The following is a 26,377-nucleotide window of genomic DNA, read 5'->3' on the forward strand; positions in this document are numbered from 1 at the left end:
ATATGAAGAAATTATTTCCAAACCGTGTTAAGTCAACAATCATTATGTTGCTCATTTTGAAGAATGCTGGTTAACAAAAAGCAGGTCTTTGTCTCATTTCGTGAACAAAGCTACACATACCATTGTTTCCTTTCGTTTCCTTTATAATCGGTTACCCAACTGAAGCTATAATACCAGCTTTTTTGCGATGTCGCACATTGAAAACAGACACTTGTGCACAACCAGAGAAGATCTGATTTAATCAGTTGAGCTGCTTCAATGAGTGTTATCTTGGTTTAATAGCTTTAATGGGGTTTAAGTCCTGCAAAGGTCGAGATGAATTCTACTGTAGACATGACTGCATCATGTCCCACTAACTAAGAATGTAGGATGTGATTCCCACATTGTCCTTATGAACACTTACCCTCCTGCTGTTGTATTGAATCCATGGACAGGATTCTTAATGGACTGTCATCCAAAAAGAGTTATATTTGAAAAACGAGAGTGTCAAGTTACAAAATTCAAAACGTATACGAAAACTTTTTATTATGAAATTGTTTATTACAATCTTGTTTGGTTCTTGAATTAAAACAAGAATGCAATTTCCCACGGTAGACTTCTTTCAAATACACCCTCTATGAGATAACAAAGTATAAATGGAGCCACTTTTATGTCTCTCAGTAGATTTATGTATTTACTTTCTACTCATTGCTAAATGTTATTCATCCAACACAGACTGTGTTTCAACGGATTCAAATGCCCTTTCGTCTATAAAGGCCATGTATAGGTTGACTATACTCGTGACATTTTCCTTCATTTAAGGGGGTACTACACCCCTGGTCAATTTTGTGCCTATTTTTGCATTTTTCTCAAAAATTATAGCACATTGGTGACAAGTAAGATATGTATATTATTAGGTATATCACCTCAAAAATAAGCGCAGCAGAAAAACGTTATTTAATGTTTCTACATGAATAAGCTTTCTTAAAGCATAAAAAATCAAAAAACGGAATTGAAATCGGTCAATGCATTGTGATGTAGTGTCAATTTTAAGATGCTCGTAAATGGAATTAAAACCTGCCACAAATGGCTATAATGACAAAATTGGCACATTTCGAGATTTTGAAGGTTTATTTGGACGCTTGCTTGAAAAAGCAGCGTTAATTTAATTATCACAGGTTAAATGCCCTATCTTTCCGTACTTCGTTAAAGAAAACAAAATTTAAAAATCTATCATTGAATAATTATAATAAATTAACCAAATATACTATTTTAGCAAATTCAGCCAATCTGCAGATAAATTAAAGGTGAAAAAATGACTAAGTTCAGCTAATTAATATGCAAAATTGATGCCAATAGAAAACCGTACATGATATCAGGGTGCTGGTTTTTTTGCACACATATGTATACAAAGTTATTTCAATTGAAAAAAAAAAATACACAAAAAGTAATTAATTATGCAAATTAGCTAATTACAGGTAATTATGTATTCATGGTATTTTTATGTAAATTAGGCATGAGTAATTTTGGGTTTTTTCAATATTTAATGAAAGTCGATTCATTCACCATAAATATGTCAAGTATGAACCTCTTTTGATGTTGAATAAAGAAACTGCAGTTAATTACTTAAATATAATACAAAACATACAAAGTTCGACATTTTGACGATGTCAGGAATAGAATTATCATTTTTTTCTGTAAATATGGTATGTGTCACCATTGCTCAAAGCCAAATCCGAAAAGTAAAAATCATAATTCATTTGCAATGATACTTTAAATGAACATATTGTTATCTGGATTAACATGGGATGACAAATGGTAAACGGAAAAGCCATTCTCACTGTACCGCGTATACAAAAATAGTATGGCCTTGGACACACACAATGGCTTAGAGCTATTGAGGTTTGGAAAATTACTCCCTAGAAATATCTTTGATATAATGTTTTGTTTCAACTAGTTTTCTCGAAGTGTTTCATTCGTTGTCGACGGAAATAATTTACATGCTAAGACAGATTAGTATTTCAGATAAATGGTGGTAGGTCCCTTTATTTCAATAGGCCTATATTTACTGATTTATGAAAAAAAAAAAAAAATCCATAAAAACAGGCAGTAGCTCTTAAACAAAACAATTTTTAATTTGGGGGACCCGATGGTAGCCTCGGGAAGGCTTCACACACCATATATTAAAAATTCAAACAATTTGGATAAATGAAGCATATGAAGAAATTCATTTATCGACATGGAGGCCAACTTTGAAGCGCGCGCTTTTCAATTCACTGTTATGCTTGCATGCACAGTGTAGCAGAATTATTGTGCAGCCACTGTGACATACCTAATATTATAGGGGCAAGGACTACAACTACTGTATTGAAAATTCAGCAACTCAAAGCAGGTAGTTATTGATTTATTGATCAAATATTGGTTTCCCTCATTTTTGACTGTAACTCCACAACTGTTGCCTGTGCTGAAATAAAATTTCCAGTGCAGTAGTTGTAGTTCTTGCCCCTATGATATACATATCTTAATTGCCCCAAATGCGCTATATTTTATTGAGAAAAATGCAAAAATAGGCACAAAATTGGGCAGGGGTGTAATATCCCCTTAATTGATGGCATGTATAATATATAGTCCTTGGTGGAAAAATCACTTCTAAAGCCTGCTTGTTCTTTGGGTTGGTTGCTATCCAGACTGATTTGGTTAGGATTATTGTGAAAAACTTGTTGAGAGCAGACTGATGGGTCTGTAGTTTTTCGGTTAAATCTTGTGTACCTCCTCTCTTGACGAGAGTGCACATCACCCTCTCTCCACCGTTGGGGTACTTTCGCCTGCCTTTTACAAGCTGTAAAGAGCTCGGCAAGCTCTTCTGGGATGGAGTCTCTTCCTTCCACGATTGTATCAATTATCACGTTGTCATACTTGCTTTTAAGTTTTCAATTCATTCAACAATTACTTCAGTCACATATAATTACACTACTCTACATCTAATGATAACAATCACCTTCCTGAATGATACTGCTTGCTTGCCCTCAATACAACTATAAGAAATGCCTGTCCAAGAAGGCATATTCACTTTTATAATTATTATCACAAATCTAGTGTTAAAATTTACCATTTATATATTTCTCTTGACAATTTCTCAGTTGATCGCTGTATTCCTTTTTAAATGAATTTTATTCACAGATAGTCCTATAATCCGAGTATTGTTTTAGCTTGTTCAGCAATCTTCTTTCTGTCAAACTGAAAAAAAACCCGGACAAATAATCATGTTAGTCAAATTATTATGTTCCAATTGAGGGTTTATAAAAAAAGATTATATTGAATTATTGTTGGCTGCATCAATGCAAACAAGTTCAATTTCTTTGCTCCAGCCAATTATCAGAATTGAACAATCAAGCGTGACTTCGCACGGAGCAACCATTTAAACAAATTTTAACAAAGACATGTGATCATATACGTTTAGTATCCGGGGGGGGGCTTCGAAAAAAGTTACGGCGATGCGATACGCAGACTTTCGGATGCTGACTTTCTCTATACATACTTTTTGCTGTTTTTTACCACCCATCAGAATACCAATTTTTCACAAAAACACCCAAAGTTGCCCTGATGATTGGGCGCTTTTAGGGGCACTTTTTCCCCAAATGTGCCAATTGGGCGTATTGGTCTCCACTGAAAACCCACCCATCGATATACCAAAATTGCTGAAAAGGTACCTCAAAACCGTGGCACATCCCCGTATATCTGCAACCAGGGATAATCCCCTCCGGGTTGGGTATGAACATGATAATGAGTTTAATAGTTTACTTACTTTACCCGTCTCAGTTGTTGGAAAGGCATCCTCCATGAAGAGTATGTACTTTGGAACAAGAAAATCGGATACCTAAAAACAAGAAGATAATAACGTTCAAAATGATAGTTATCATTTTAAACATCACCACGCTCCATTGTTCATACATTTGAGTAATAACTATTTCAAAATCAGGAGATTAAAAACATGCACACATTTCTTTAGTGTTTAGATTTGTTTAAGTATATTTTTTGTAACCCTGACCCACCTTGCCTCTGCAAAATTCCTTCAATTCATCTGAGGTAACTTTGGTCAAAGGATGACGTCTTTGAAAAAAGCAAACAAATTACAACATGAATATTTATTACTGATATCTATAGGCTTGAGTGTATCGTTGATTACAGGACAGGGTAACAAAGTAAATAATCATGGGGTTTTTATCGGTTCAAATACATGTATGATGTATAATAAACATAATTAAGCAAATCTTTTTTTACCTGATACAGGCGCACACTTCTTCAGATGTATGTCCATCAGGAACTCCTACAACCTAATTGAACAAAATTCGACATTCGACATTAAAATACGGCTCAGGAAAAAAGGAAAAAAAAAGACAATGAGGTTGTTATAAAGGGGATTGGAATTTGGGGGAGGGATGAAATTGTTTGAGTTCATAGTCATCAGACAACATTTTGAGAAGTTTAAATTACTTTCAGCCAGGGTTACTGAATTATTGCATTACTATAAGAGGTCTAAAATTGGCCTTATCATCATGATTTACGCATATAGACGAACACCAGATTATCCTATAAACCGCCCCTATTATAACCTGTAACATGCCTGACACGATTCGCTGAGAGCGTGCAGCGACAATAACAAAAAATTATTTATAAGCTTTGCACTGAAAATAAAGCGATAGCGTCGCCCTCGACGGATAGTGCAATACAAAGGGCATTTTATAGTTATGTGACGTTTGTCAGTATGCAACTCCTTACCATGACATTATTGACTGCAGGATGTTCGTCAAAAACTTTCTCCAATTGACTAGGCGCTATGTTGACCCCTTCTTTGATGATGCGTTCCTGTATAAAGAAGAGATTCAATGACTAACTGGTTATTGGACTAAACGATTATTAGATCAAACGGTTGCACCAAACGGTTATTAGACCAAAGGGTTATTACACCAAACGGTTATTAGACCAAACGATTAGTAATATAAAACCAAATGGTTATTAGTCTATGGTTAGTAGACATACTGGTTGTTGGGCCAAACAATATTAGACTAAATTGACATTAGACTATTTAATTATTAGTTGTAATGAGACTTTCTGGTAATAGACCAATTGTATCTAGACTAATGGATATAAGATGGCAATAGACCCCAGCATACACACACCTACACACCCCTATATACAAAAATAGCATTTCTAATGCATATTTTCAGTAAGGATCTGAGAGGATGCGGTAACCTGGCGAGGGAATTCCCCTTTTTCTACGAGCCGTATTAGAAAAAGTTTCTCAGCATCATCATCATCATCATCAGTCGGCTGCGGAGCAGGCGACTACAAGCTTTCTCCAACTGTTGCGATCTTGGGCAAGCGAAACAATTTTGTTTTTGCTGCAGCATCCCTTCAGTATCTCCCAGGAGGTGATGTACATACTGCAAGTACAGTGTCTGCGGCCGTCCCGGTTTCCTCTTCCCATGTGGTGGAATATAAAGGGCATATTCTTTCACAGGCTCGTCATCTTCAAGACGCAGTATATGGCCGAGAAATTTGAGTTGATGAATCTTGACTCTGGCAACCAGTGGAGTGGTGTTGGTCAGATTGTAGATGGTTTCATGTTGGATCCGATCCACACGCTTGATGTTTAACATGACTCTGTAGCAAGATATTGCAAAGGCATTGATCTTGTTTTCCATGTCCTTGGTGATTACCTATGACTCACACCCGTACAGAAGGATAGTGACACAAGTTGTCTCAAACAGCTTGATTTTTGTTCCGATTGGCAGGGATGGGCTTCTCCAAAGGCGTTCCAGTTTCCAGAAAGCGGCCCAGGCTAGTGCTTTTCTTCTTTTAGGTCTCCAACACTAGAGCCCATCTTGGAACCCAAGTACTTGAAGTCTGTGACATGGTTGATGGTACTACCATAGACTTCAAGTGCTGGCTGGGCGTTACAGTTTGTAATCATATATTCTGTCTGATGACAAGGCCTAGATCTGCTGCTGCTGTTGCAGTCCTAGTAAGCTGTGAATGGGCCCGGGCTATAGAAGATTCCAACAGGGCAGTATCATCAGCAAAATCCAGGTCATTCAGCATCTTAGCAGGATACCTGCTTGACCGACGTGGATAGGTAACAATTCCAGCGTCAATTCCAGAAGTTGATTTCTTCAGGAGGTAGTCTACCAGGATAATGAACAGGACTGGTGCCAACACATCACCCTGAAGCACTCCAGTTTCTCAGCAAACACGTAGAACAATCACACAAATCACCTCCAGTTTGTACTTTTATATTTATTCAGTAATGATGTTGTTGATTTTATAATAAAATCATATAAATAATCACCAAATACGGTCAAAAGACCGAAACTCAGTTTCCACAGATAGCGTTTCTGCGCGTGTGCGCAAAGCTTCAAAGCGATCGCGCCGCTTTGTTTTGAAACCTACTTAAGGGCGCACTCCACTAACTGATACGATATAGAATACGAAATTTGGATGAAAAGTGTAAAATCACTTTTTTGATTTATCACTTCTCATCACAGGATCAAGGCGCAATATTACTACTGCATGCATAGGGCATGTAAATACACACAAAATAAAAATTAGCAATCATCATGATCATATAGAAACACAATTTATTTTTTTAGTGAACAACTTCTTTGTGAAGATGGCAAAGAACGGGCTTCGGGTGGAAAGCGTGAGATTGTTCCAAAGTCTGCAAAGGTAGTCGTGCTACCGACAAATCCTATACAACGATTTGTTTTAGATTTAAAGGAAATCTGTACCATAAACTAATTAATGGCTAATATAGTTATATACCCCTAAATTAAACATACCAGACGGTCCTAACATTCCTAACAAAGAAAAAGCACTTTTAATCCTTCGTTTCTGCGATTCATGGAAGCCGCCATGATAGCTGCTTGCGAATCCTTTCTGCCACAAGCGGTAGTGTAACCTTTCACACAGACCCGCGGCGAGCGTGTGTTGCTATGGCATTCGCGACCCCCACAGCGAATTTTGGTTTTAGTGCTGTTTTTACTTTTCGTTCTCAAAAGACATTGTTGATCATAAATATTACTTAAAATACATTTTTTTATGTTCTTCTGTAGTTTTATGGGTAAAAATGGTCGCATTTTCTTTTGAACGAATGTTGAATCTGAACTTTGGTAGTATTCGCTTCGTGTCACCAAAGTTCACGAGGGACGAGGCTGGTGGCACGGATTTCGCTGGTTTCAAAATCGGGGTACCGTTACAGCGTAATAAAATACATCGGGAATCAATATGGCCGCCACCATGGATTACAAACTGATCGCTGATTGTCGTAAGGAATTAAGAATTTCTCCTTTATTTGGACGTATATAAGCTTGGGACTTTTACTGTTTGTCGTTTTTATTATTACCGCAACTATATAGCCATTGATTAGTTTATGGTACAGATTTCCTTTAAGGATATACAGCTTAGTATTATGTCATTGGATGAACGAAGGTTACTTGTGGTATGAGTATTTTACACAATGTTATATGGAATGGTATCTGGTGGAAAGAATTAAGGTACCAGTTATTTTCACCCCTGTATCCTAAAGAGAGACATTCAAGACCTCATTCGTTGAAATCAGTCTAGAAATAAAGACACGACGATCCAGAATACCAAGGAAGAAATTCAAAAGTTGCAGATCCATTGGATGCCCTATTGATTTTGTACACAAAGCGCTGAGATCTTAACCAAGCAAACACACAATGTTTTACAGAAGACGTTTAAATGTCGGGTTATATAAAGGATATAAGCGCACGTTTTAATAACATTCATAAAACATTTTTGAAAACAGTTTTTTCAAAAATATTTACCCAAAATATTTTACAGTAACTTTAAAAACGTATTCATGACCTTATATAAACCAACATTTTAAATGTCATAAAAAAGCTTTGAATAATATGGTTGTATTTGCTGGGAGAGTAGAGATAAAGGGTACACATAATGGCTGCTGGTGAACATAACTGGTACCTTGCTTCTTTTGTGGTATGTGTTGTTTAAATTTGTGCATTACCGATTTTCTTCCGACAACCCGAAGGTACCCACTTTCATCTAACGTTCCCATGTCCCTAAGAAATTAAATGAAAAAACATGGCCCCCAGAATTAGACTTATCATTAGTAGATACATAAGACAATGAAAACTAAAGACAACAAAAACATCTTTTGTGATATTGGTGACACAATCTAAGAATACGTTTTCCAAATACGCCTATTAGTATTAAGCGCCATTCAACTTGTTGTAGTTTATCATCGACATACCTCATTTGCTACCCACTATCATCATGATCATATATATTATTCGCTTGTGACAGCTAGTTCATGCTGCTAATTTCAGATCATGCTATGATGCTTTCTTTTTTAAATATACGTTATTTTGTATTGTAATCAAGATAATATTCAAACATGGATTGCAAAAGCTGATGACGAATAATGTGAAATACTACAGAGCATACCCAGTGGGCACAATCGGGAAAAACTACGTTGTATGGACGTTGTAATAAGATCGGACGTCGGGCAACCAAATTCCAACGTTAACGCAAGTAATAATCTAGGACGTCAGTACACCTATTAGTGACGACGTCGCACAAACGTTGTGGTAATGTCGGCCGTAAGACGATCGTCGTACGACTTCAATACAACGTTGAGGCAACACTTCATTGCCGACATCAGTACAACTGACAATAAAGATGTTGCATTAACGTCACCTGTTGACTACCCTGCGACAGTTGTCGTACGACTTCAATATAACGTTGAGGCAACACTTCATTGCCGACATCAGTACAACTGACAATAAAGATGTTGCATTAACGTCACCTATTGACTACCCTGCGACAGTTGTCGTACGACTTCAATATAACGTTGAGGTAACACTTCATTGACGACATCGGTGCACCAATGATTGAAGACGTCGCAACAACGTCTGCCGTACGATGGTTGTCGTATGACCTCAATACTAACGTTGAAGCAACACTTTATTGACGACATCGGTACAACTGCGATAAAGACGTTGTATTAAGGTCACATAATGACTGCCGTGCAATGGTTGTTGTACGATCTCAATATAACGTTGAGGTAACACTTCTTTGACGACATCGTCTGCCATACGCTAGTCCGACGTGTAGGACCTTTTTTTCTTATTTCCCAGACAATATTCACCTCAGACTATGACCACTATCTCATATGTATGGCGCAAGAAAGACGAATCGCGAAAGTCCAGTGACCACGCCGCCCGATCGGGCGGCGTGGTCACTGGACTTTCTTGAGCAATCAGAGCCTGAGCAGTGATAGTTGGTAACTGAGAAAAAAACCAGGTCCTATTCGTCGGACTACCATACGCTGGTTGTCGTATGACCTCAATACTAACGTTGAAGTACGGTAACACTTTATTGACGATATCGGTACGACCGATGATAAATATGTTGCATTTGGCTTGTCTTAAAATGACAGTTTCTTACGCCGAGATTGGGAACGTCGCACAAACCTTAATATGACGGTCAGAATGCCGTCCGCGATATCGGACCAACGTTGGTAAACAGCATGACAGTTGACAGGCCTACTGTTTCCAAGTCATCGGAATGGTCAAGTTGGTCCAAAATTTTCTATTTACTAGGCGTATTAAAGTGTAACATTAAATAAAGACTATAAAAGCCCACTAGATAAACTAATAATAATAATAGGCCCTAATAATGATGAGGATGATGATGATGTTGCAACTCATGATGATGATGATGATGATGTTGATGATGATGATGATGATGATGATGATGATGATGATGGTGATGAATATAATGCTTAGTGATAATGCAATATATAAACCTAATAAATATATAATTATATTTATAATAACAATAAAACTTTGGAATTCAATCGTCAGTAAGATTTTTTATTTTAAAAAAAAGAAAGAAAAAAAATCAACAAATTTAGTAAATGTTATCAATATTTACAGTAAATTTGATCAATATCCTTTAAATTATTCACTTTAGCAGGTTTAGCCATCAAAATATTGCTTATATTAACTTAAAACACTTCACCGAATATGTAAACCCCGTTAGCTCAGTCAGTAGGGCATCAGTCTCATAATCCAAAGGTCATGGGTTCGAATCCCGGAAGGTACGTCAAGGTAAGTGTTATGTATAAAATTAAGCTAGGAAATTTGCTTCCGTTGTAATATAGACAGTATTAAGTGTAAGACTCTGTGTAAGCAGAGTATATGGTACTAAATAATATTTTTCTTTCTTTTTTTCATGATTTTTCGTCTCTTTGGGGTTACTTGCCAATGGTTGGATTAACGTTGGTTTAACGTTGGTCAATGGATGGATTAATAACATTGGCCCAACATCAACGATATTATGTTAGCCCAACGTCACAAATTACATCTTTATTAGGGTTGGGTCAATGTTGGATCGACGTTGGCTAACGTCTGCACAACGCTGAATGTGGACGTCGCACCAACGTTCTATTTTGGCATCAAAAAAACTTTCATATCCATCCTCCAGGCAACCGTCGTCCAACGTTAGATATTGACGTTGACACAACATAGTAGCAACCAATTGTGCCCACTGGGTAACAGACGTCGAGACTCAAACGGAAACTTATCACGTGGACGAGCATATTAGAAACGTATAATTCATCTTACCCTGTGTGGTACCATCCACTCGGCTTCTTGGCTGCTTTTGTCTTCTCTTCTTCTCCCCAGTAATATAAAAATAAAGACGGACCTCTATGGCAGATTTCTCCAATCTCATTTATTGGTAGGATTTGACCATCATCAGCAATAATCTTCCACTGTTTATGGTATAGATAGAATAATTTAGGAATCTTGTTAAAAATCAATATAGGCTATTTTTACCGATTTTTTTAAAAATGTGTTACCATTAGACTTCGCCACGTGAGCAATGCTTTACTGTTATACTATCGTGAAACAATAAACAAAGAAGCATCCGCAGATACTTTATTATGAATTCCGCATATCGATGAATAGCAGACTGCTAGAAACCGTCTCTATAATATTATAACCAGTGAGATGTCTTGTGCAATTGCCCGAACGCGACTATAATAAACGAGTTTCGATACCAGTTTTGGGGGAGCTGTGCATCTTGTGGTGACAGTAAAGGCATCATACTCTATTATGTGTGCGTAAATAAATAAAACATGGTTTTTGGACTACCATACTACCAAAAGTCGATAACGTCCTCTATAGTCATTTTATACAAAGGGACTGGTTTATAGTCAGTTGGGATTCGTCATTATCATATGCGGTGCATAGTCATAACGAGTTATCGCTCCTTGTCAACTAAGGCGGTAAGTAGCATATTTACATACAGCATTATATATAATATGGAAAAAATAACTTACCTCCGAACCATCCGCAGGAAAAAATGCAGGGCTATGTAGAATTTCAATCGGATCTTTGGGCGATTGTGTGCTTCCAAATCCCTCTGTACCACCGTATGCTAGCTAAACGTGCGTGAACAAATATATATTGAAACAATCAAAAAATTCAAACACACAAGTGTTATAGATAAAGTATCATTGCACCAATTGTATGATAGGATCGAAGGGTGCGGTAGCTCAAAAAGATGGATGTTTCTGAAAAAATACCCGGGTTTACATGATGACCACAGTTTACACAATGCCTTCACAACGTAAGTTAACATGCAACCTGAATTATAGCTTTTCTTCGTGCCGACTTAGAAATCTTTGGGTATCGATGGTGCTCTATAAGCATTTGGACACAAATTAATATTTATGTACAGTTGACGGAATTAACATACCAATAAATGTTTAGTGATCTTTGAGGCTCTTTGGCGAAATGAATGAGGGATGATGCTGCCACCTGTTATACCTGTAAATGATGTAAAAGGTACCAAAAAATTCTAAAAAGGTGATCCAAGCGATGGTACAAAAAGGTGATTTCCAGGAAATATTACGAGGGGCGCCCTATATAATACATAGGTCACTGTTTTCGTCACATAAACAAACTTAACTGGTGATACGGAAGTCAAACCCTAATTATCGGTACAGGCAGTTTGTAAAGATTGCCGTGGGTCTGCCTATACCAGAAGTTAGTGGTGCTTGTCACCACCTCCCACTCCACTTCTCTGCCCCCTCTCTCTCCCTCTGTCTGATATTATAAATTAACATGTTCTTGGCACGATTGAATACTTACAAACTTGAAAAGATGAAAAATCATATTCCTCGAAATTTGGCAAACTCAAAATGTCGTTCAAATGTTGAATGAGCATGGTGGATCCTGTAACTCTATAAAATAATGAAAACAATAATCATCCTGACGAATCCTGAATAACTATAAACCGGTGCTTTCGTATTATGATTATAGATGTCGAATCACGTAAGGCGCTTCACGCGTTATATTGGGACGATTTATAGTGATCTGGCTTTCGTCAAATGTCTAAATCACGAAGATTTGATGTGAGATCCCATTATAAGTTAAGAGATTTATCGATGTTTAAAAGTTTATCGATGTAAAAGTATTATCTTATTTTACGATAATTAGAGAAATGTTGTGTGTTGGGGTGTGTTTGTGTGTCCATCAAAAGGCTTTTTTTATTAGCTAAAGTTCTAAACCTATCGAAACAAAATACAAAGCTTTGATTACGGGGAGTAACTTAACCTACATTTGGTTGAAATCGGTCAAAAATTTGGTTCAAAAAATGAAGGAAACCCACCTTTTTGGCCGTTTTAATGCAACAATTCACACAGTACTCCATCGCGTGTCACATACATATTCATGTGAAAACAAGAGCGGTTATTGCATTGCAAACTGGCAAAATTGTAAAATCCTATAAGGGGCTATATGACCTATATTTCACCTAAACTGATTTGGCAAGTTGGCAAGTTGTCGCATACGTGTCCTAATCTGTTGACCACACAGCTGCACTGAATTGAAGCTCATTTGCATCTTTTGCCATGGGAGGTGGAATAAAATGGAGTAGAACCCCGGTTATTTTTCTCCCTTTTATTTGACACCACTCGGAGGGTAACAACTTCGTGGCATTTCGAGATATGCCCATTTAAGACCAACTGGTTAGTCTGTTAGTAAGCTAATATTGCACACTAATATAGGGTGGTCCCGCTATGCGGTCCACCAAAAATAAAGAATATAAGCAGTAAAAATGAAATACTTGTCTATTGTCTCTTTGCATCGGCATCGTCCTCGCTCGTTCGTTCTTTCTTTCTTTCTTTCTTTCTTTCTTTCTTTCTTTCTTTCTTTCTTTCTTTCTTTCTTTTTTCTTTCTCTTTTTTTCCGTTTTTCAACCTCTCTATTTTCATTCCCTTACCCTTTTCTCTTTAAAACAAATAGTACAACACCCCACCTTTTTCAAAATACACTTACCTTTCATCCTGGATAACATTTGCCATTAGTTGTGCATTGTAAGCTGGACCCACAATGATAGTAGTATCTCCTTTAATCATGGGGAATAATACTCCGATATGTGCACCCATGCCCCCAAATGACATGATCAGAGCAAACCTGCGTGACTAAGTATAAAAATATGCACATTATGTGTGAGGACTTTAATATGGCAGTCAAGTTAGCACAGTTGATAGGGCAAAGATTTCAGAGATGAAATTTCCCCTGACAAGGAACTAGATGCCCAATATGCTCTTTTTAAAGGAGCTGCATGAGCTTGCATGATCCTGGTTGCGATGTTTATGTGGATATACTAGGATACTGCACCTATATTGAGCTGCATCCATGATTTTTGTATAATGGTTGACAAGGTGTGTCTTGGGCCGCAGTGGTAAGCAAAAATCTGTCAAGTGTGCAGAGGCCTGTGGGTTGGCGTCGTGTACTATAAATCCCCAAATGTATAATTATGTGTAATATGGAATGGATATATATAGGTGTAGGGCTAACACTTTCATAGTAAGGGGCATTCGATGATAGCAAATACATACATACAGCCTGTCTCAAAAAAAATTGTGCAAGTGAAAAGCGCCCTCTCTGGCAATTAGAAAATACCGTTGTGACATGATGCTTACATTAACGTCAAGGGCACAATCATAGCTCTCAAATACCGTTTGTTCTGTTAAATTTGCTCTTTTTAATCTCGAGATATGTTTAGTTAATAACGAAAGGGTAAAATCACAATTGTGCCACTTTTACTAGGGAATAGTGCTGTACATGTAAATCAATGATAGCTGATGTTGATGCGTCTAATGCACTCCCCCATCGGGGCTCGTGCATTAGACGCATCAACACCAGCGCGTGTGCATTATTTTGTCTAATTTCATTAATTTGTCAGATTTCATGAACTTGTCAAAGTTCATTAACTTATAAGTGTGCAATATTTTAGCATGTCTTGAATGACAAAGAGATCAGCATTTACCATGGAAAAATCATTGACATGCACATGTATTTAATTTTACAGCAGAATGTGAAATATTTATTTATCGTTTAATTTTTCTTAAGTGGAAAAGGGTAATCACTATACCTTTATCATGATAAAACATTAAAAACAATTTTGTATTGTTGTGCAATTGATGCATTCTTTTGATTTCACGAAGGAACTCTTGATAAACTTGATTTGTATATAGTCTAAATGACTTCAGCGGCTTTATTATTACCAATAAGTAACAAAATCAGTGAAAAATGAAAATTACTGTTCAACTTGTGTTTGGGTGACCAAGGTAACAGAGCATGTCTCGAAAAATAAGGGGTGTTTATGTGACAGAGCATGCAATGTGTTGGGTGTTACATACCACCCAAAGAGATCCTAGTGTGCGCTACAATATCATATGTGTACATTAATACTGGAGGAAGTATCTACTACTACTCACATAATGTATAGGAATTCCGTCTGCATCTTCATCAAACCGCGCGAAATCCTCTGAAACCATCAACACTGATCTGTGTGTATGGGTCACACCTTTGGGAAATCCAGTTGAACCCTGGGTTGTTAAAAATAATGGTTTGTCATTTGCATTGGAGTCGCAATGCTCGTTAATATGTACCCTCGGCAGGCCGTCAAACCGAGTATTCGAGGCATAGACGAGGAAACCGGTGCTCGGTTGGGTACTCGGTTGGCCCAACAGCCGAGGATCCTTCTTGTCCTTGACGGACCAGCCCACATCAAAGTTGTGATTTTCAATCCCGATAAAATATGGAATGGCCGATTCCCTAAATGAAGACATGATTACCCTCAGTGGTGTTACCGAACTGTCTTAATTGAGGGGCAGCAATGGGGGTTAGAGGTGGCACAATTTCCTTCATACACATCTTTCTCTTTCACTTTAGAATATCATTATAGTTTGGGTGTGCCGTTATCGCTTACCTCTTGGACACGCGTACACCTTTAGTTTGGAGCAAAAACTAGTGAAAAATGACCCACGGAATAGCTGCAACTGAGATTTATTTCAAGAATTTCAAACTTTTTCAAACTAAAATTGTATACAATAATAACATAAAAAATGTCCACCAAGTGGCTTCAATTGGACCTTCTCAAGAGAGCACATCTCCCTCTGTCAAGCTGTGCTTCTGCTTTTTGGCTACTGTATACTGTATTGGTCATGCTCTAACATGTCTAACACGATTCAACACTGCTGTGACATTTACCAGTTACACTCCTGTCACCATCTAGGACCTACCCATAGCAAAAAGAAAAGGTATCGGTATAGTTCCGGCTACTATACGGGATAGTATCCGGTAGGTATTCTGGAGCTATCCGAAAGTATCTGCTAGCAGATACTAGTTGGATACTAGTATCGGTATAGTGGTACTATTCCGATACTATCCCGATACTAGTATCTGATACTATATAGTATCGGAATAGTACCCGCTTTCAGTTGGCACCAATCCATGTCACATGACTAATTAGAATAACTGCCATATCGGCTTGGAGCCAAATTGCTATACAGTCAAGGAATGAGTTCCTCTGATTCAAAGGATAATATATACTGTTGTACAAAGAATTGTACAGTGTGTTCTATTTCTGGGCTTCACAATACAGGTATGATTGTATTGGGTGACAGTTTTGAACAGAACTTTTTATTTTATCTAAATTTAGTATAAGCGTAAGAACATCATGCAATGCAGGCTATATCAAACTACGGAGTATGTTGAATTCTGCACCCAAGACAACATGGTGCTCAATGTGAATGTGTATATCATATGTTTTTAGCATGCAATGTAGCATTCGTAATGTACATTTTCAATTGATTTTTGCCACAAATTCCAATGCTGCATTTATGTTCAATATAATCAATTGCTACACATTTCACATTTAATGTATGTACAACTATAATCATTTGAAATTTTCCAGTGACCTTGTCCATATACCATGTAAATCTCTGGACATATCTCTATGACCATATTTGGGCAAAACAATTTACATGCAGAAACAAATAGTATCAGATACTATCCCGATACTAGTATCAGGTACTATCCCGATACTAGTATCGGGCACTATTCCGATACTATTTATCAGTGTCTCCCAGTAACAGTATCGGATACTATCCCGATACTATATGTCCATATATGGACAAAAAATTTGCATGTGAAACATATCCGGATACTATACCGATACTAATATCCCACTAGGTAGCGGGTACTATTCCGGTATTAGTATCAGAGACTATCCCGATACCTATTATATTTTGATATGGGTACCTGGCCTGGCTCTTAACTAATTGCACGTCAGTCACCATCCATTAAGAGGTACCCTCAGCAGCCCGCCACCAAGCACCCGAGGACTGGTGGGTTCAAGCAACATGTTGCAGCCTCTGTTCATCTATTGTGTCCGATTTGATCGCTGATTGATAAATGTTGCCAATCAATATTCAAGAGAGTGTTCTTTCGACGTCCAGGTTTTGAAATTGGGTGACTTTACTTGTGTTTGGCATGTGTGAAATACATCTGACTGGGAGTTTTAATTACGTAAAGCATAAAGGCTTTGAAATCATCTAAAGGCGTTTCCTTTCTCGGCACTTATTCTTACTTATGTCTACACTTACCTAGTCTATCACTCCCTCGCTTTTTTTTCTCACTCGCTCCCTCCATCTCTTTTTTCGTCTCACCCAATCTCTCTGCCCTAGTTCTTTATTTCTTTCTTTTTCTTTCCCCCTTCTCTCTGGCCTATTTTTTTCTTTCTTTTTCTTCCTCCCCTCTCGATCTCCCCTCCGCTTCCCCTCTTTTCACCCTTCTCTTCTTCACTCCCTCATTTCCCCCTGGCTTTAAATGGAAATTGGTGAAATAATAATTTTAAAAAATCATTTGACATACTGCGAAATTGTTGATTGATAGAAAGCGACACAGAGAGATATGCACCTATATATATCTGGCAGCCGCGCCACGTTGTTTCGGTTAATCGATCAGGAATTCTATTCAATGATTCAATGTCTCCGTGATTATTAAAAACCTGTGTATGCTATTTCAGGACGTCGCTCAATTTCAGGGCGATTGCGACGCGTCGCAATCCAAGGAACTTTGTCAGTTCTAAATAGTGCTGCTATAAGCACGATAAGAAAAAATATATTGCCGCTATAAGGAAAAGCCTGTCCCTTCTCTTAAAAGTAAACTGACTAAGTTTTTTTTATTATAATTCTTACCGAAGTAAATGTAACACATATAGGATCGTCAAAATCAACTCGGTCTATAGCTTTCGTCACTGTACTTCTGTCAAATCCTTTGCCCATTTCCATGAAATCCGTCAATGAAATCATACCTCTTTAAATTAAAAACAGATCATAACATAGCGAAATGGCAATTGAATCATTAAGATTATTCTGATATCATGTCCCGATCGTTCACTTTACTTGGACCCTCTACAATTGCAAAATGGCTGAATATATGGTGGAGCGCCTATCGTAAATATCGCACCATTGAACAGAACACGCGGCGTTTGGCGGCAAACGTCGGACTACATAAATTATTGACTTTAAGATCAAAATTTAGTTTTGCCGCTACATCAGACGTCGAGTTTTCTATTTTCCGCAACGATTTTGGTTGTCCACTGCGACCGTTCGTGATTTCCGCTCGGAAGATGTCCGACAATATTTTGACCTTTAAGAATATTAGATGCACTGTAGCGTCTTCCGCTGTAGAAGACGTCCAAATTGTATGGACTATGTATTGGCCTTATGGTCAAAATATAGTCGGTTGTCTTGCGGACGTCTGACCGTTGTGACAGACGTAGCGGTTGATTTTCTGCTAATGTCTCCCGCATTGGGTCTTTCCCATTTCAGCGGAAAGAACTGAACCTCTCAGCATAAAACCAAAAACGCGATATCAGACTGAACGGCGAAATGACCGCAAAAATTGTCATCAAAATTGGAGAAAGGTATCTATTTAATCCCGTGGATCTTCAGATTTAACTTTTTAAACTTTAGGTTAATAACTATGGAACAATAAGTCGAATGTAGGTCAAACTATGTATTTTCTGAATCCTTATGCTCAAAGGAACATTTTGTTATGCGTTTAAAAAATGAGCAGTTTTGAATTTTGACCAGGGGTGACAATTCTACACCTATTATAATCTCATTGTGCATCACCTATATAATAACAATTAGCGAAGAAAAACAGTTTAACTAGCAAAACCATCTAACATGATAAACCAATAGTTTGCAGCCGGACTATTACTCACTTGCATTGATTGGTTCCTGCGTTGATAACACACTTCAAGCTTGGTGTGCTATAGATGTAGTAACCAGACAAAATAAAGGAACAGTAGAATATCAAATTTTATTTCACGTCAAAGACTAATATGCTAGTATTCAGCAATTGATGTACTGCATAATAAGTTATAATATGTATAATTATGCATAATATGAACCGAGCTTCGTCATCATCGTAATTCAACATGAAAACTGATCACCATAACTTAATCCTTAAGCGAAAACAAATCATGTTGCCTCCGAGTTAGTATAGCGCAAAAGGACGGTTTATGGTTATTTCGGTTCGTCACTATGACAAAACCCGTGTGTTAAACAAATTATATTTTGTTTCTGTCTATGGCTGCATGGCGACCTCAAGATTTTCATCAGCGATTGCTGTAAGGTTTTGAGTTAATTTTGAATTTGCATCTAATCTTATACGTTGGATAAGATAGGGAACGGAAGAAAAGAAAATGAGTCGGTGGAGGAGAAAAAGAAAAAGGAGGGAAAGACGACGTTTCCCTTTCAATCTTACATTTGACAATTGAGATTATCGGCAGCATTTGTCAGTAACTCTGGTATTATTTGGCTGGCTCTGTCACACATGTCAGACGGTGATCTCATCAAAATGACGACTTTCATTCCGAGCTGTAAAGAGAGAGAGAGAGAAATTTAATTTCATGACGATTATTATTTTGTTCGTTGTTCTTTACATTTGTCTGTCTTTTTGTACGTCTGTCTTCTTTTAGGCCACTCGTACTAGTTGGCAGTACATGGATGTGGGACATGGTTTTGCCTTAACTGACACACAACCTTAGTTTCAATAGAAATTGTTTTGATTAGTTTATATATATATAGTTTTGTTATCTATTTGCGTCACATACGTTACCCTTTGAATGACTTCTTGCTGAACACTCAACGGAAAGTCCATCCTCATATTAACCTTTAAGAGAAAATAGAAGAAGAATTTGTGTGCCATATATTTTAATTAATGAATATTTTGATCGATGTTTGGACACACATACAGTCATACACACAAACATCCTCTCCACACACACACCCCTACACCCCGACAAACGCAACGCACCCCAACACACAAACAACTACTCACCGTGATGACACCAATTTGCAGTGAGGCTAGGTATGCCAGTAGCCACTCGTAATGGTTACCACCCCAAACCCCTAGCGTATCTCCTTTCTTTAAACCCAGCTTCAGCAAACCTCCTGCAAACTGCTGACTCTGTTGATAATGAATTTTTACAAGAGATAAATTGTGGTCTAACAGTTTCTGAGAAATTGGGGGTGTATGTAATATTTATCAGACTTTTGGGTAACATTTAATATTAATTTCCAAATGCCGGCATACTTACTTCTTCTTGCATTTGTCTGAACGTTTTTCGTTCTTGATCTGCGTAAAATACAAACATCTCTTTGTCCGCATTTTGATTAGCCACTTCTTGAAATCTCTGCCCAACGCTCTTTTCCGAAAACGGTGTTTTCACGGGCACATGGATGTAGCTTTTTGTTAGCTTTTGTGACATCGTGACACTAAAATGATTGGAATGAAAACGATATGAACATATTAACATAATGTTTGAACATATAATTATCATTTTGATAACTGTAGCTTGGTATGGTCGCTTTGAAAATTATACTTCTAAACTTGTTTAATGAACATGTTTAACGAACTAAGTTGGGAGCTGCTCTCAGTCCGTAATCAGTAGTTTTAAGGTTAGCAACTATTTTTAACTGTTGCGATTTGGTAGTTCACAGCATCTGGCGAAGGGTAGTGAGCTTTGGCAAAAATTGCATTGATTATTTCATAGCGAGCGTATAGAATAATTCTAATATCTCATATATACTTTTGTTTCTTGAGTTATGTTGTAAAGAGGGCTGAAACAACAACACTTTTGTAAAAGGAACATAACTCATTAAAGCCATATTATAACATTTGCTGAGGAAGACGCCTCACTGAATTTTTAAAATTCCCTATTTTACACGATTAAATTGTACTTTATTAAACTAAAATACAATACAAAAATCAAGACTCTAGGTGCTGTAGTTTTGTCAAAATCCGAGATTTTGAATAAAACGCCGGAATCCGCGCTTTATTATTACGATGGAATTATTAGTCGAACGCATACACGATGTTCATAACACACAGTACGTACGGCGTGCGGGACGGTGATATACACAACAAAGGGTCGTACCACAACATGACCGAAGGAGTGGTACGTATTGGCGACATGTGCGCTGGTAGTAAATTCCTATTTTCTTTGCTTTGCCGTAGTTGTTCGGCTCCAAATTAAAAGGGGATATATCTGACAGTAAAAGCTAACATTTTATGGCAAAGAAATGCTAATCTATTTTGTTTGAAAATGTTATAATATGGCTTTAACAACAATAAATCAAGCAAGTTTTCAAAGTATTTAGAAAATGAAATTAGATTTTTTGGCTGGTTCGACCAACAATACCTAGTCTACCCTTAAAGCACTTATGGTATATTAATCGCAGCATAATCTAGCACTCCAGTACTTATCTAAGAAGTTCATTTTGTCAAACATTCATTTAGTTATATTGGTGTTACCAAGTATGGAACCATATTGATCCACTGGTGAGAAATACTCGAAATGTGTATTCTTTTAAGGTAATTCGGACGGGTAATCAGGTTTACAGCAAAATAGCCACATTAGCAAATCAGAATTGTGTATTAATTTTAAAACATAGATTAAGTTTCATAAAAACTCTAAAATTTCCTTATTTTTTGATAATTACCTAAATTTTCCCACATTTTAATTTTTAGCCTACATTTCAGGGATGGTGTATAAGCTTTTATTTAAATTCTCTTCTTAAAATAGAAACACCTGATTCAGAAAAAAAAAGCTGGGGAGAGAATTTTCTAAATATGATTACCTTTCAAATGACACATTTGTTAAAATTTAAAATTTAACCTATAGTTTGGTCTCAAAAAAGATATAGAATTTATTGTATTAGGTTCATCTGGATTGTCAATTATAACTGTTTGATGGGAATTCATACTATCAAATCCAATTTTTGGTGACATACCTTGTTACACCTATTGTTGTTAACATCTACATGGAGAATTTTGAGCAGATCGTGCTAGACAAATATCCGGGAAACCCTCCTAAACTGTGGCTGCGCTACGTCGATGATACGTTTGTTGTTATTGATAGGAATGAGGCTGCCTCTTGTTACAAATTCATCAACGAGGTAGACCCAAACATCAAGTTTACCCAGGAGGAGTGCGTTGATAACAAGCTAGCCTTCTTGGACTGTCAAGTTCACATTCACGAGGACGGATCACTCAAGTCCACGGTTTACAGGAAACCAACTCATACGGACTTTTACTTACAATTTGACTCTCATCATCCCCTAATACATAAACTCGGGGTGATCAGATCCCTGCAACATCGGGCTAATACCATTATCAGCGACCAAGAGGACCTTCCTGGAGAACAAAATCACATTCAGAAATCCCTGGGTTGCTGTGGCTACCCCAACTGGGCCTTCACCAAAGCTAAAAAGACCAAAGAGCACACACAGAATCAAAACGCAGAAACGGGCACGGGTACCCAGGTAACAATACCCTACATATCTGGCTTGTCTGAAAGGATCAAGAATACTCTTAAGTCCTTTGGGATCGCAACGTCTTACAAACCCACCAACATCATCAGGGGGAAATTAGTCCATGTTAAGGATAAACCCCCCAAGGACAAGCAGAGTAATTTGGTTTATGGCATAACCTGTGCGGCTACTGACTGTGGTGAAGCCTACGTAGGAGAGACCAAACAGTCTCTCAGGGCTAGGATAAACCAACATCGGAGACCTAGCTCCAGCGAAGCTCAGAACTCTGCAGTGTTCAATCACTGCAAAACAACGGAACACTTCTTTAAGCCAGAGGAGGTTGTGATCCTCGACAAAGAAGAAAAGTGGTTCGAGCGGGGTGTCAGGGAAGCCATTTGGGAGAGAGTGGAGCAGCCAGCCATCAACAAAAAAGGGGGACTCCGCTTTCAACTGCCGCACGCGTGGGACCAGGCTTTGCAGGATCTTCCCCGTCGTTTGTCACGTGACCAATCAGATGCCTGATGAAGTTCGGAGTTACCGGACGCAACTGTCGCATGTAAGTTGCAAATTTTATTTCCAGAATTCGATTTAACTTTACCTTATATACCTTGTTACAGTTTCATGCTGCTACGCAGCACTTCATCAGACTGGCAACCTTGCTTCTTCTTCTTTCCTGAAGTTGCTGCCGGTGGCGGCGCCAGAAGCTGGTCGAAAATATTCGGTAAGAAATAGTTCCCTTCATCTCTGTTCATGGTGTTTCGCCCTCGTCGCCTGATCCAAATTGCCTCTCTAATCTGTCTTTTGTTCCTGTTGGTCTCCCTTGATCTGATATTAGCGTCCTCCCAACCTCCCGGGGGGGGGGGGCACTCCCTATCTGAAATGGCAGGGATGTGCCTCGGCCATGTTAAAAGTAGGGGGCATTCAGGTCAAATGTACAATTACAAAAATATGGGGTCATTCAGTACACAACCTGAATAAAAATGGGGTCATTCGGTATGAAACTTTAAAAAGGATGGTCATTGGGGTAACAAAAAGTAAAATGGGAGTCATTGAGTACAGGATTGCCAAAAGAGTATCATTAAGTACACATAAATAAGTGCCAAACTGCGTAAAAACAACTTGGCCACCTTGGAAATGTGAAAAATCTCATTATTTCTGGAGGAGAACACAAATACCACCTAAATTTGGGAATTAAAAGAGGGTCATTGGGTATAGCAGGAAATAGAAAAAGGGGGTCATTGAGTACATGAATTTTTTTAAAGGGGGTCATTGGGTAATAGGTAGGACCATAAAAAAAAAAGGGGGTCATTGGGTACAAGCCGGTTTGAAAAAGGGGTCATTCCGAGGCACATGATGCGTATCCACTATGGAAGTGCCCCCCCCCCCGGGCCCAACCTATGACATGGTTGTTTTGCGCAACGTGGTCTGTAATAGCAGACTTATTTACTTCTGTGAGTGAATGTTTTCTCTGTGACCGGGTGTGTACCCCGCGTGCTGCCTTCTCCGCTTCTCCTTGATGTTCCTTGAGGCGATACCGAATATTTTCGACCAGCTTCTGGCGCCACCACCGGCAGCAACTTCAGGAAAGAAGAAGAAGAAGCAAGGTTGCCAGTCTGATGAAGTGCTGCGTAGCAGCATGAAACTGTAACAAGGTATGTCACCAAAAATTGGATTTGATAGTATGAATTCCCATCAAACAGATATAGAATTTAGGTAAGTTAATATCTTTGTTAAGACCAATATCTTGGGAAAAACATCACTGGCCTTATTACGCGTAAGTTGCATTTTTGAAATAACAAAAAACCAGATTTATGCAGTGGGTATAAAGGTATGGTGTACCACGAGGGACATGTAAATTTAAAATAATTTTTGCAAACTTACAATAATTTTTTGGAAACTCAAATAATTTTTGGAAACTGAAAATATTTTTTACAAACTCTAATAATTTTTGCAAACTTAAAATAATTTGTGCAAACTAAAATAATTTTTGCGAACTTTTAATATTTGCAAACTCAAAATAATTTTTTACAAACTCAAAATACTTTTTGTAAACTTAAAAAATCTCAAGGTAATTTATCATCTCAAGATTATTTTGGGATAATTTAACTCAAGACAAAAAAGATAGATGTATTTTCCATTTATCTTGAGATAATTTATAATAATGTATAATATCTCCAGATAATGTATTATCTTTAGATAATATCTTTAGATAATGAATGATCAATGACCACAATTCAAATCAAACAACCCTGCCTTAGTGCGCTTATTATTTTGAGATAATAAATTATATCCAGATAATATTTCCAGATAATAAATGAATGATCAACCAATGATTACGATTTAAGTCATGTGATTTAAATCAAACGACCCTGCCTTTGTGCGAAAGCCGAAGGGCACTCACCCAAAAAGGCAACTGGCATGTGCAGCCATATCATGATATTGATCCCTATAGTTCAACTCCCTCTCACCCAATACCCAATGCATACCAGCAAAATTTACTGTCAGGAGCTTGATATAAAAGCTGGTTAAAAAAAGCTAATAAAAGCTGGATTATAGTAATAGCCACAATCAACTTATTTTAAAGCTTGCTTCACTATTAATGGATGGGGTATGAACGTTTAGACAGTATTTATTGTGGAATTTTAGAGCACATCAGACATATCGAATTGCATTCTGAATACAAAGAATGTCCTTCTGATATCAAATAATTTTGATTTTTTGAAATTCGCAATGTAATTTTATGGCAAATGATTAAAAATTGATATTTTTGATATTTAACAGTACTTGAATTAAACTTTATAAATCTGATGATTAATACCTAAAGGGTATGTAGGTGGGATGAAAAGCCGACGATCAATTGAAATGTTTGACCTTTCGTATTGAAGATATGGATTTTTCCCCCCAAAAAAACAAAAAAAAATAGGTCTGTTCGGGAAAAAATCAATTGATCGTCGGCTTTTCATCCCAGCTACATACACTTTAAGAATATATCATTAGATTTATAAAATTTACTTCGAGGACTGTTTATATATCAAAAATGTGAAAAATATCAAATTTTAATAATTTGTCATAAAATTTGTATTATATGGTGAATTTCAAAAAATGAAAATTATTTGATATCAGAAAGACATTCTTCGTATTCAGAATGCAATTCGATATGTCTGATGTACTCTCATGTCCCACAAAAAATACTGTCGAAACGCTCAAAACGCTCATTCCAGATCCCTTAAAGCTATGCAAATTGCTACCTGCAATACCACTGCAACTTGTATTAATTTTGTAGGTATACATACCATGTGATTCATATGCCACTATACAGTACCTAGTAACAGTGTATATCCCATGTCATGCATGTACTAATAAGCTTAACTCAGGACACAAGCTAGCATGGCTAGGAACTCGCTGATGTGACCATTTTTAATATACGCACAGTATAACGTTATACTCACTTTATTACAGAACCCAAAGCTGTATTTAAATGCAGATCTATCAAACCAGGGAAGTGTTCAAACGATGTAGTTTCACTCATTTCCCATGCTATGCAGCCTGCAAACTTTTTCCTTAGCAATTTGCAAAATTGCTAAGGTCTGTTTCTGTCAAGTTCTTTCTTTGTTTCTTTCTTTCTTTCTTTCTTTCTTTCTGTCAATCTTATAATGAGCCACCGTAGCCATATGCTTTGAGCTATGTTGACCATAGTTGGTCATTAGGACCATTGGGTGGGGGACAAATGAAACATGATCAACTTCAGGTCAAAGGTCATCCACTTCCGGTCAATGGCCAAAAACGTGATTTCACAAAAAATGCTACTCCTTCCACAAATTACACAGCACGATGATGGCACTTTGGTACATGCATCAGCTATACCCAGTGTCTAAAAGTTAATGTCCAGAATCGGGGTCAAAGGTCATTAAAGGGATACTTCCGGTATATGACCAAATACCCTAAAATGCTGATGCTGTCGCAAATATATATAGTACAACAATGTTACTTGGTCATCAGGTACAATAGCTGGTGGCACAAATGTCACATGACCAACTCAAGGTCAAAGGTCATGGAAAGGTCATTATGGCCGAAAATGTTATTTCCTATTATTTTTACTAAAACTGCTACTCCTTACACGAATTACACAGCAAGATGACGTCACTTGACACATGCATTAGCCTT

At 37.5% G+C, this 26,377-nt stretch overlaps 1 protein-coding gene across 1 annotated transcript; it reads right to left on the bottom strand.

The window, feature by feature from the left end:
- Nucleotides 1-2,229: 2,229 nt before the first annotated feature.
- On the bottom strand, nucleotides 2,230-25,766 carry LOC140150154 (medium-chain acyl-CoA ligase ACSF2, mitochondrial-like). The gene is made up of 19 exons (XM_072172157.1): nucleotides 25,663-25,766; nucleotides 19,999-20,176; nucleotides 19,740-19,868; nucleotides 19,518-19,571; nucleotides 19,164-19,276; nucleotides 18,619-18,666; nucleotides 17,585-17,702; nucleotides 14,819-14,929; nucleotides 13,371-13,516; nucleotides 12,183-12,274; nucleotides 11,788-11,858; nucleotides 11,369-11,470; nucleotides 10,650-10,798; nucleotides 8,027-8,081; nucleotides 4,759-4,845; nucleotides 4,261-4,313; nucleotides 4,032-4,089; nucleotides 3,785-3,856; nucleotides 2,230-3,216 (listed from the first exon to the last, which is right to left on the bottom strand). Exons 1-19 carry the CDS (start codon nucleotides 25,740-25,742, stop codon nucleotides 3,166-3,168), a joined length of 1,767 nt encoding a protein of 588 aa, XP_072028258.1. The 5' UTR covers nucleotides 25,743-25,766; the 3' UTR covers nucleotides 2,230-3,165.
- Between the last annotated feature and the right edge of the window lie 611 nt (nucleotides 25,767-26,377).

This window comes from Amphiura filiformis, chromosome 4, assembly GCF_039555335.1.
Source record: "Amphiura filiformis chromosome 4, Afil_fr2py, whole genome shotgun sequence".
NCBI classification, from domain to species: Eukaryota; Metazoa; Echinodermata; class Ophiuroidea; order Amphilepidida; family Amphiuridae; genus Amphiura; species Amphiura filiformis.

What these genes read in the sequence shown, in the direction of transcription:
- LOC140150154 (XM_072172157.1), bottom strand. Translation starts at nt 25,742, where the DNA reads ATGAGTGAAACTACATCGTTTGAACACTTCCCTGGTTTGATAGATCTG. An exon ending in TCAGACAAATGCAAGAAGAA is followed by an intron (nt 19,869 to 19,998) that starts GTAAGTATGCCG and finishes CATTATCAACAG; the next exon opens with AGTCAGCAGTTTGCAGGAGG. An exon ending in AGTGGATGGTACCACACAGG is followed by an intron (nt 8,082 to 10,649) that starts GTAAGATGAATT and finishes TTAATTTCTTAG; the next exon opens with GGACATGGGAACGTTAGATG.